The sequence below is a fragment of the Neofelis nebulosa genome, chromosome 3 (assembly GCF_028018385.1).
Source record: "Neofelis nebulosa isolate mNeoNeb1 chromosome 3, mNeoNeb1.pri, whole genome shotgun sequence".
Taxonomy (NCBI): Eukaryota; Metazoa; Chordata; class Mammalia; order Carnivora; family Felidae; genus Neofelis; species Neofelis nebulosa.
Window position 1 is genome coordinate 42,448,813 of NC_080784.1, and position 12,119 is coordinate 42,460,931.

A 12,119-nucleotide genomic window follows, 5' to 3' on the forward strand; every position below is an offset into this window, starting at 1 on the left:
ATGGAAGCGAACAGTCCCCACCATCCAACTCTTCTCACACATCCCAGATGCCCACTTGCCAAGGGTGCCCCCTCCGGGTGTGGCTCTCTGCCTGTGACACTGCCCAGGCTCGGTGCTACCCACAATGCCAGTGAAGGGCCCAGCCCAGGTACCTCACTGCTCTCGGAAGCAAGCACAAAGTTCTTGACGCGGCGCCCTCGGGCCTGCGGCTGCTCCCTGTAGAGTAAGGATCAGACTGACGAAGATAAAGTTTCCCCGGGCCCAAGTTCCAAACTCGGCTGTTTTGTTTCTGTTAAAATGCAATTGTTTTTCTCTGGAGTGTGCGGTGACTGCTCGGCGTCAGGAAGATGTATGAAAACCTCCACTTCAATTCAGCATCCCTTTTCTCCCAGACAAACACGGTCGGATTTTAATAAATCAAAGAGCCACACTGTTTAATAAAAATTTATTGACTTACAAGTGATTATTTATCAAAAGACCATTAATAGCAGGTGCTGAAATGATGTGTTACTGGGTGGTGCTGGGGAGACTAATAGGAAATCAATGCAGCTGGCCGGCCAGAATGCATATGAGAAGCCCACCCCCCCATCGGCTAGCGCAATTTCACCGGCAAAATACACCAGACGCTACCCCTGGTGCAATGAAAAGTTCCCCCTTTTTATTTATCGTTTACAAATGAAATGATCAATACTTTTAATCTAGAGCAAAATTTATTAACTTTCCCATCGGAGAGAGACATATTGACTGGAGGGAGAGGGGGTGTTAGTGCAGTGGAAGATGGATGGCTGGATGGTCGTCTCTTAGCCTGTCCAAGAGCCAGTGTGCACGCAGCTGCCCTTCCAGCCCACAGGTCCCAGGCCACATGGGGCAAATGCGACTGGAGAAATCGAGTCTGGCCACCGAAGAGGCACGGCGGGCAGGCGTGACCTGTGACACAGTGGACTCGCTCACATGTCACGGATGTGGGAAGCACCTGTCCCACAGACCACTGAGTTTCTGTGGTCAGTTTCGGGGAGGAACAGCAGGGTCTGCAGACCCAGAACACTTCTGCAGCACAGCAGGGTGAGATGCTGCTGTGAAGGGCTGGCACAGGATACTGCCCGAGGACCGGTCGCTGGGCTGGGCTGGGCTGGGCATTCAGGGCTCTGTGGAGCGCTCCCTGCTGCCTAACAGCCAGCCTTTTTTAATCTCTGAAGCGCTGCAATAGAGAGGGGTGGGGAGCTGACACAGTGAAGAACCAAGTTCTGAAAAGTTCGTTCTATCGTCCACGAGGTTGCCATCCCAAACCGCCCCATCGAGCTGAGCTTGCTAATCTCCGGTGTGGCTGGCAGCCTTCTGAGCTTCCTCTGACAGGGGAATTTTACTTGCCTGTTTTGAAAACTCCTTCTCTAACTAGCCGGGCGAGGGGGCGGAGGGATCTCATATTTGAGTCAAAACAGCTGATCTCCACATTCAAACCTGCCCGGCCTCACTTCACCCGGACACCAGGGCCCCTCTGATGGAGTCAAGTTTCACCAGCCCTGATGTTCTGGAGAAATCAAGTGGATACAAACGGACATATTTCTGAATTAGATGGCTTTAGAACTTAGAGCTAAAGTTTGAGCCACGGGTTTAAAACTTACAGACACTTGAGGTGGGAAGAGCTTTGGAGGCCATCTAGCCCAAGCCCTTAATTGTGGATCAGGAACGCAAGAAAAAGAGAACGGCAAATGAGTAGCAGGTTAGGAAGTGGGATTAGAAGCTGGCCCGTGCTCCCCACTAATTGATGCCGTTAGTTTTATGCCAGGGTCATCCTCATTGTTGCTAGGATCCTGAGGGCAAGAGTATTCTGGACTTGACATTGCCTTACATGTTCTTCCTAGGTGGTGTGAGGTTTTACAACTCAAGACCCGGCCAGCCATCCCAGATGGAACTCCTTCCTGCCTTATGGATAATGCGGGGCCTGCGGGTCCCCAGTGAAAGAGGATGGTGTAGCCTGAGGACTCTCCATGCTTGTGACAAGCACTAAATAAAGTTTTAGAGAGTGCTTTTTTTGAGGTGTAATGCACATCTCTGCTCCTAGTAAAACAGTAGAATAATCCTAGCTTAGTTTCTGCTAGTATTTCTTTTACACAGCAGTGACTCTAACCCCAGCTTTTGTAACACTCTGCCGTGCCATCAGCAAGATAGGCCTGTTTTCGTAGTTTCTTGTTTTCTCTCATTGTTTTCAGCACACCGATGAAAACCATGATGTAAATGTACTGAACAGCAGACAGCTTTTAAAAAAATAACTTTTAAAAAGGGAACTTGATCTTCAAGACCAATTTTAAAGATCATCCCAGACGGTTGTTAAACACTAAACACTATAAATATTGCCTCCTCTAAAGGCTGAAAACCACTGTTTACTCTTGGTAAAACAGTTCATAAGAGGCTGTTCCCTACAGTCAAAACAGTGTTTTTATTTGAGAGAAAAATAATCTTTCACTGGCTAGCGAGGTGAAAGGTAAGAGGAAAGGGGAGGCTAGGAAGGGAGATAAAGGAACAGGAAGTAGGTAGGGCAAGAGTCAGACTAAAGGCAGAAAAGACAAAGTGCTATCACGTCAGTGGCTCAGGAGCAGGGCTGCCCTTCCACATCATCCCGTCACAGGCCAGAGGGTGGCCTCGGAGAGGCACCGCTTACCACAGCTGGTGCAAATCCTGAAAGGTGTCATGACCATGCTGGGGGGGGGGGAAGGGGAGGGAGTGGGGATGGATGGATGGATGGGTGAATGCTGGGGATGAGGCAACTCTCTCTCTCTCGTTAGGTATGTGAAATTGGTAGACCCTAGAAGCCAGAACTGGTGAGGGTTGCTAGGCTTCAGACCTGCCCTCACAGTGACCGTGGGTGGATGCAGGGACCGCACGAGGCCTGCAGCTCTCCTCTGGCTGTGTGGGAGCCCACACCCAGCCAGAACCCACCTGACGCCCTCACTAACCCTTCCAGAGCCTCCGTTCCTTCCTTGCCCCCATAGGTCCTTGTTGCTTTCCACCGTCCTTCCATCCAGACTGCCTGCCTCGTCTGCTTTGTCCCCAACCCCAACAAACAGCGCCTCTTCATACGCCTCTAATCCCACTGCACCTATCTACGCAGAAATCCACAGCTCATCTGTGCTGGAAATTCCAAGTTAACCAGACAGATATGCAAACATCCAACAGGAGCGGTAGCTCCTTCTGAATAATACTATTCCTCAGTCCAGAAGTCAGGTGGATTCCCTACAGTCTTGGGGTTATGGTCAAGTCAGAGACCTGTAACTGCTGTTAAGAGACATGTTACTTAGGGCTGCAGCCAGGGGAGACAGAGGGAAGGGAAAAACCCCTCGGATCATTGACCATCAGAGACAATTTTATTGACTCACAGAAACAAACCCAAAGCCCTCTGCAGCAGCTCTGAGCTCAGACCTTGTCCTGCCACGTTTCATGGACCTACACTTGTAACACTGAGCAACTTGTCCTTCAAAGTAGCACTTCAATCCCCACAACAACCCTGTGAGGTAGGTATCACCACCCTTCCCCTCCTGAGCCAGGTTACAGATGGGGAAACCGAGGCACGAGTTAACAGAGAGCAAGTCACATGGGAGTTCAGGGTTAGCACTGGAGCTGGAACACAAAATGACTCTTGGTTCCCACCACACGCTAGTCACCGATCACCTTGCTTCTCACCGTCCCCTCTGGTGACTGCCCGTGGCAGCAGCACAGGAATGAAACCTCGCTTTGCTGAGAGCCCCTGCAGACAACAGTTTTCTTTCCATCCAGTCTGCAGAGCTCCGGGGCAGGGGGTGATGTTCAGGCCAAAGCAGGCCGCACCGCCTCGGCGCTGTCTCCTTGCGCACGGGTGGACCCCTTCCCCAGCAGAGCCCCTGGCACGTGGCACCCGCAACAGACCAAACACAGGCCCACGGCCGATTCTTCCCGACCACTCAGTCCCACATGTGTGCAGGTGGAGAGGGGACTTTAATGGCATTCCCCCAATGGACTCATTGTAAAGAAGACAAGAAGGGTGTCCCATCCCGGGCAGCGGCCCCCAGCGGCGTCCGCTTCCGATGGCAAGCCCAGGGGTCCCCGGGGCGGTCCTGAAGAAGCTGGAGTCCCAGGCTCCAGGGCGGCCTGAGGAGCCTTGCAGGTGGCAAGGACGCAGCAGTGGGGGTGGCAGGGGGCGGTGGCAGCTCCAGCTGGCTCGCGGGTCAGGCCCGCGAGTGGTGGCTCCAGCCAGCGCGAGGCGCGGGCTCAGGACCGGCTCCTGTCCTCATGGTTCCCAACGATCATCTTGCTGTACAGCTTCTGCTGCTCCTCTTTGAACGTGTCCTTCACCTTCTCCCTCTTCAGACCACCATCCCTGATGGGAGAAAGGCTGGTGTAAGAGCAAAGAAGGCCTCCAGCCCACCCAGTCACAGCCAGCAGCAACACGCTGCTCCAAACCCAAGAAGAACCTGTCAGAAACAAAAGTACCCCGTGGCTCTCTCCCTCCCGAGGTGCCGTCAGTAGTGAGGCGCACGCCCCAACTCCACCGTTTCTATTATAGCTCTCACTCTTGCCCTGGGGTCAGAACTCCCCACTCATGTTCAAGGCACTTTGTAATCACTTCAACCTACCAAGGAGTTTACAATTCTTTCCACCAATTTGCCCTCACCTTACAAAAGATACAGGAGGTATTCTCGGATCATGGAACGTGAGCCAAGCTTTAAGAAACACTGAGACTATAATGAATCCGCACATCTGATCTGTGGGATAAAATCTGTAAATTCAGACCCAGGGATTCTGCAAATTCATGCCAACAACAAACAAGGGGAGCTGCCACTCCTGACTTCTTCTGTGCGTGAGGGACAGTGCTGCAAAGGAAACCAAGTTACTCTCAGGGTCCTGGGCTGACAACCCTGGCACCGCCCCCCAATATCTCCCAATCAATTCCCTATACTTGGATTTGCCTCTTCAAAGTCCCACTCCCATTCGTCACCCCAACTGCTTGCCTACACCCTAGAATGAGCATCTCTCACCTTCAACAACTAATGGAAGCCCAAGTCCACCTTCAGGCTTTCCACTACAGCTTTTTTCCCCCTTTGAGTTATGGAGGTGGCCATGGCAGAGAAAGTCTGGACGGACCTTATGCTGATGCCCGTACCATCTGCTGCCCCTTTACAAGCCATGGCAAAGGTAGTCACGCTGGTCGTTCTTAGGCCTCGCGGACAGGGCATGCGGGCAGTGGCAAACACTCCAGCTCCAGCAGCCTGTCAGACCGGAGTTCAAAGTCTGGCTCCACTGCTTGCTCTGTGACTCTGAAAACGGTTACCTGACCTCTCTTGAGTGCGGGTGTCCTGTTTGTAAGATGGGAGTAACAATGCTCATACTGCAGGCACCTGCTGTGAGGACGGAGTGAGCTCGGCACCTAGAGCAGCCTCAGCACAGCGTCTGGCTGATGAGGAGTGTTCGATAAGGGAAGCAATTTTTAAAAGGCCACACCTGAGAGCCATGCCATCACCTAAGAATCCACATGTCAGTATCAAATTTGAATTTCTACATTCTTTCCCCGTAATGCCCACTTTAGTCAAATGCCCTATAGAACTCACCCTTGTGCTTAAAACAAAGGGTCCTAGAGCATGGAATGATTTCCCTGAACCAGCATTCCTCCCGATCACAGTCCTGTAATTTGGAGGCTAACTATTGCATATTCTGGCGTAAGGGTCCACAACTATGGCCCGTGGGCCGAATGCAGCCTGGTAACTGTCCTGATAAAGTCTTACTGGAACACAGGCATGCTCCTTTGTTCACACAGTCTCTGGTTGCCGCCACACTACGATGGCACACTTAAGCTGTTACAACGGAGACCACATGATCCACAAAGTAAAAAATTTACTGACTCTACAGAGAAAGTTTGCCAACTGCTGCTCTAATAGGTAACAAGCCAAATACAATAAAGGAAACTTCTGTCTTTCCAAGGATAGTCCAGTTTTGCCAAATGTACAAGACCAGAGAGCCCAGTGCTTCTATGAAGTTTCCAGACCAGCATCAGGCCAGCCCTTCTGAAGGACCAGGACTGCCTGGTGCTCTGGTAGACTAACACAAACCCAGAAGGTACACAGAATCAACTGCTTCAGTCTAGTCATGCTGGGCTCTGTGTTCCCCAAAGTTACGGCGGCAAGGACTACTTCTGAGTTGACACCAGGAGAAAGGAGTCAAACTGTTCACTCTCCAAGGCTGACAAGCTGAATTCTCTACAACAGGGAGAAGGCGGATTCTTTGTAAATGGAGTCAGCAATTCAGCTTCTGCTTCAGAAATTCCCATCCTGCTACACTCAGCTGATAAAACCCGGCTCTGACTCACCAAAGTAGGTCCACGAGCCCTCCCTGCCTGGCAATGGCCGATTTCACCCTATTTGCAAACTGGACGGCATCTTCATCAGTCTGTGAGAAAGAATAAATGAGACCACTCAACACAGGCTGATGTCACACAGATAGAAGTGAAGACTTCTGCATGGTGTGGGGACCCACCTCTCTGGTCATGGGAGGCAGGTACCAAACACTGCAGACAATGGCCCAGCTGGTCATCATTCTCAGCAGGTACGTTACCATCCCATATTTGCTGCTGTTCCAGAAGGCATCACCAAACTGAGGGTCATACTGAAAAAGAGTGGAAAATTGGATGGTAAGAAGTCAGTAGTTCAAACAAGGTGGGTTGTCAACAGCAACTTTTGTGAATACATCACCTGGGGCAGTATCAGTACCAGAAAGCCATACTCAGACCCCTCCATGAACACTTCTGAAATGATTCTACACCTGGGCACTATGACCTTTAGCAACACGAACCCCCCGATTGACTCAGATTTTGCTGTGGATCATTAGGAAGGACTCTCTGAACCGCCTTCCCCCAACAAACGTCCTCCTTCTCTTTGATCCATTTCAGGTTTTACTCATTCATGGGTGTATGTAGTTATTAACATGTTTAAGCAGATCCAAAACCAGAGAAGAGGATTAGACACTCCCATATCTCCACTCCCCAGATTCAACCATTACCAACATCATCCCACCATCCTTGCCCCCGTCATCCTTGCCCCCACCATCCCGCACCCGCTCACAAACCCTATCTCCAACAATGGTGTCCTTCACTCCTCAATGCTTCTACATGTGCCTCACTCAAACAGAGACACCTTCTCACATCACTGCCAAGTTTTTAAGATCATTTCTGGTGCTCCGGACCAAGGAGAAGACAATTACAAAGCTGTAATTACGCTATGCTTCTGTAATTATACCTCTAACAAAGCTAATGATCTGTTTAAGCGGGAGGCTCTGCTCTGATCACATCGCCAGCATTCTAGAGGGAACAGGGGTGCGACGGCTCACGAGGCCACCACACGCGTGCTGCCCTCCCTGCCAAGCGGCAGGCTCAACAGAGACTTTCTTTTGCCAATGACTCTAGTGGAGGCTAAGGCTGTACTCCAGTGGTATCTTGTGGGAAAAGTGGCTGACACCGTGACCCGCAGTCTCACCAACAGAAGAAGAATTTAAGCAGCAGGTAAGCAGGGTTGGGAGAGCTGTGCAAGCTATCAAAGCAGCAGCAAAAGGAACACAGTCTTTGAAGACAATGACCGAACCGACTGTCCTGCAACTGCCAGCACGTGTCTGAAGGGCTCTCACAGACATGACACCAGACTGTAATTATAGCGCAAAGACAGGGACCAGAATGGGGAAAATTAGAAAGAGGCAGAATCTCAAGAGTTCTCCCACAGGACCTAGCTGCCACTGTGTCAGAAATGCCCTTTCTCTGCAGAAGCTCGAGAAGGAACACCAGCAGGAACGCTGTGGAGACTAAGGCACTTGACAGGCTGGGGCAGGATTTGGACTACACAATCTTTTCTAAGGCTCTCCAAGCCACTTTATGATTCTCAGAACAGAAATTGGATAATTATGCCTAGTTGTGGACCTGACTACAGGAAGGAAGACATTTAGATTAAATTACAGACTCAACTAAGAAATTCAAATTTATAGAAAGCTTTGTGAGTTTATATTATAATAGCAAAGGGAAATAAAGGAGAAGAACGAGTTTTAAATAGAAGCTAATGTTTAAAACTGCACAGAGAAACGAAAACTGTTCAAGCATAATTTTTTCCTCCATTTGAAACTGGCATCCCTTTGTATGGCCATCCCTGATCTATTACTTATGGCTTGCAATTTATAAACAGAAAGAGTTACAAACCCCTGTTAGAATCTCTCTGCAGCACTATCACCAACAGCCAAATTAAGGAAAGAGCCCAAATGTCCTTCAACAGATAAATGGATGAAGAAGATGTGGTGTATACATATAATGGGGTACTCCTCGCAATCAAAAAGAATGAAATCTTGCTAACCTGCAACATTGTGGATGGAATTAGAGGGTATTATTCTAAGCAAAATAAGTCAGAGAAAAGACAAATAGCATATGGTTTCATTCATATTTGGAATTTAAGAAACACACCAGATGAACACAGGGAAGGGAAGGAAAAATAAGATAAAAACAGAGAGGGAGGAAAAATAAGAGACTCTTAAATACAGAGAACAAACTGAGGGTTGCTGGCGGGGTGGTGGTGGGGGACGGGCTAAAGAGCTGATGGGCATTAAGGAGGGCACTTGTTGGGATGAGCACGGGGTGTTACATGGAAGTGATGAGTCACTGGGTTCTACTCCTGAAACCAATACCACACTGTATATTAACTAACTTGAATATAAGTAAGTTTTTAAAAAAAGAAAAAAAGAGAAGCTAATGTTTATGTTTTGAAGAAAGTGGTGTTACATTTTATAAGCACTATATGGATAAAATAGTTGATGTTATGTGTGCCAGCACTTTGTTTAGAGTTGATTTTCTGTTCCATGCTGGGCAGACACTGTTGAGAGAAAAACAAAGCAAAAACTCAAAATAGTAATAAATTTCTCAAAGTCAAATAATGGTTTAATTTTGGTGCAAATGTAGTAAGAGCCTTGAAATTGCTAAGATTGTCCAAATTTGATTACCAATGAAGGCTTTATAACAACTAGCAAAGTTTTAGAGCAAAAGGTTTTTTTTTTCTGTTTTTTGTTTTCTTTGAGAGAAGAAGAAAGCTGGAGTTGGAGAGGGGCAGAGGAAGAGAGAATCTTAAACAGGCTCTACACTCAGTGGGGAGCCCAACACGGGGGATCCATCCCACAAACCTGAGTTCATGACCTAAGCCAAAATCAAGTCGGATGCTCAAAGGACTCAGGCACCCCAAGCAGTTCTTAATCATAAGTGTTTGTTAATAAATTTGGGGAGGGAATGAAATTATATGTAAAATTTACATGCCTTTTGGGGCACCTGAGTGGCCCGGTCGGTTAAGTGTCCGACTTCAGCTTGGGTCATGATCTTGCAGTTCGTGGGTTCGAGCCCTACACTGGGCTCGCTGCTGTCTGCACAGAGCCCGCTTTGGATCCTCTGTCCCCCTCTCTCTACCCCTGCCCCATTTGTGCTCTCTCAAAAAATAAACATTAAAAAAAATTTTTTTTTTTAAATTTACATGCCTTTTTCTTTGGAGAAGAGCCATAACTGCCCCAAGGGTCCAGGTACCCAAACTTGTTAAGAACCACTGCTCCACAGCAGGGTTCCCAAACCAGCGCATCAGCAGCACCCAGAATGGGTTAGAAATGCAAGTTCAGAAACACCCAGCAATCTGCATTTTCCCAGTCCTCCCAGGTGATGTTGACGCAGCTGTAAAGAACCGATGTTCCGGAGTGAGCAGGGACAGTGAGGAAGGGCCTCCTCTAGGAACTTGTTTCTTACGAGCATGTACAGAGCAGCCCAGGATCCCTAGTACATTCAAATGCAGGATGGCATGCACATGACACAAACACTGCTCTCCAGGTTCTTCCCCATGGCAGACACAGTTAATGGACTGTTTTCTTTCTTGAGTTCCCAGAGACAGCACCCTCAACAGGTGGCTTACGAAGCCCTGACCCATGGATCAGTTAGTTAGTTACCCTACAGCCACTGTTCATGTGCCATTCCTGCACTGGAGCTCTGCCTCCCTAGTCAAGGGGAGGGCTGGTGAGTGTTCGCTTACCCAGGAGAAACCCCTCTTCCTCAACTGCGCGAGCTGTGCTGGCAAAGTGACAGTGATTCTTTCAAAATAATGCTCTGCAAACAGCAAGCAGACCCTTGCAAAAGTATAGAGACTAAATTCTAAGTATAACTGACACAGATTTACTCATTGTTTCACCCTGATCTGAGATTTCAACGTCAATACTTTAAACATACTGACAACAGCCTGTAGTGTTTAGAAATCATAGTATTCTTTTAGAAATAGTACAATGTAAGTATTTATAAAATCAGATGGACGTGATGGGGGGCAGGAAGGAGAAAAAAGAGAAACTGACTGAATTCTATACTCCCAGGTAAGTCTGAGCAGTTAGAGGTACAAGCACCCGAAAAGTGGGGGAGCAGCCTAGACGAGCTCTTTGGGTGCATTTCATTTTCATAAGCTGTTCCTGGTACAGAAAATGACATCACAGCCCAAGCTGTGGAGCGGTCTCTTCCTTCAGTGTTAAGAACACATCTGTAGCCATCCGTGTTGGCCTCTCCACCAACTGTACAAATCCAGCCGGGCCACACCCTCAACTCCCTGCGGCAAGCATCCTCTTTGAGTGGAGTACCTTGCATTCTGGGTAGGTTTAGGAAGAAAGAGGTGATAAGTGGGGGGGGGGGGGGGGGGGGGGGGGGAGGGTGGCGACAAGCAAAGCTTGTGAAGGGTCCCCCACCTCCTGAATCTGGTGGTGGCAGTGAGGTGTGGGCTCCAATTGGCTGTTCCTCATTCAGCCCCTCCCCTGCCCCTTCTAATGGGCTGGAGACTGTGAACAATTCCACGGTCTCCTCCTCCAGCACACTCTACCCACACTAGCCAAGCCCAAGCTGCTCCACTGGAGGATCAACCCACGAACCAGTGACACCAGCTTCTTCCTCCCCTTTCTCTTGCTGTGTCCCATTCATGGCATCTGCGGTAACAACCACATGTCCCCTCAGAGGCCTTGCTTGTACCTTGATAGCAACAGGGTAAACTGTGGCTCCAATCTCAAAACTTCCTTTTTTGAACATCATCACTGATGTATTATTGATGCAGGTTCCTAAAATGCAGAAGAGAGTAAAATGCTATTTCTTTTGGTCCTTTACCTCAGAGACTAGGAGTTTAAGGACTAAATACAATAATAAAACCTCTTTTAATGGCTTTTCAAACAGGATAAATCTGTCATCTCTATAGCTTATGGATGAGTACTTAAAAGGGATAAGCAAGACACTGTACTGTTTCTTACTCTAGTACAAGATCATTTTCCCAATTAACACACCCAGATTAGATAAAAGGCCAGAGCCACTCAGTGGACTTGGGAGGTCTCAGTAAGAATCTACATGAAGCTGAGATCCCACTGACAATACTATAGAGGGGACTCCTGCATTGGGAAAGGTCACACTATGGCCCTCAGTCCAAATTCTGAACTTTCCTGAGTGTTCAGCCCCACAACAAATTTTGAGGGGGACCGAACATTATTCAGTGAAAACAGAGAACCCCTGCAAGGGTTGGGGGACTTGGTCTGAGGTGGCAGCAGAGTCATCATCCTGCATGGCTTTCCCACCCTCCCCACCCAGAAACTCTTTGCAGTGATCGACCCCTTCTTACCCTCTGGGAAGATGAGGATGGGTAGCTTGCTTTTATCCTGCACATGCTCAGTCAGTCTTTAGAAGAGAAAAATAGAACAAAGGTTCAGACAGCCTTATGTCCATCATCACCAAATGCACTTATAAAACAACCTATGCAGATGTCACAGGGGATGTCGTATATGAGTTAACAAATAACGACTACCTTTTACAAACCCACAGTCTAAATTGTATAAAGACAAAGCTTATGAAGACACAGAAAATCAGATGACTACTATTTAACTCCTACAACTATCGAATGCAGTCTTAACATCTATGTAGAGGACACTGCTCAAACTTGGGGCTACTAAAAGAATGTGCCTGCCACAGGGCCTTGAGGACAGCACCCTCAATAAACACCTGTTACTGGACTTCTGGACTTCCTAACAGCCATGCTGGGTTGGACCTACAGTCCACCTGGCTTTACACCATCCCTGAGAGA

The 12,119-nt window shown here is 48.5% G+C and overlaps 1 protein-coding gene across 2 annotated transcripts in view; it reads right to left on the reverse strand.

The window, feature by feature from the left end:
• Window positions 1–3,343: 3,343 nt before the first annotated feature.
• Window positions 3,344–12,119, reverse strand: part of GPAT4 (glycerol-3-phosphate acyltransferase 4) — a 33,552-nt gene continuing 24,776 nt past the window's right edge. Inside the window, exons 9-13 of one of the 2 annotated variants that reach the window (XM_058720575.1) lie at window positions 11,661–11,716; window positions 11,027–11,112; window positions 6,502–6,630; window positions 6,335–6,414; window positions 3,344–4,351 (exon numbers count right to left, since the gene is read on the reverse strand). In XM_058720575.1, the coding sequence (XP_058576558.1) occupies window positions 4,243–4,351; window positions 6,335–6,414; window positions 6,502–6,630; window positions 11,027–11,112; window positions 11,661–11,716 (460 nt within the window). In that variant the 3' untranslated portion in view covers window positions 3,344–4,242. The remainder of the gene's footprint in view (window positions 4,352–6,334; window positions 6,415–6,501; window positions 6,631–11,026; window positions 11,113–11,660; window positions 11,717–12,119) is intronic. The other variant, XM_058720576.1, reaches the window with a different exon arrangement.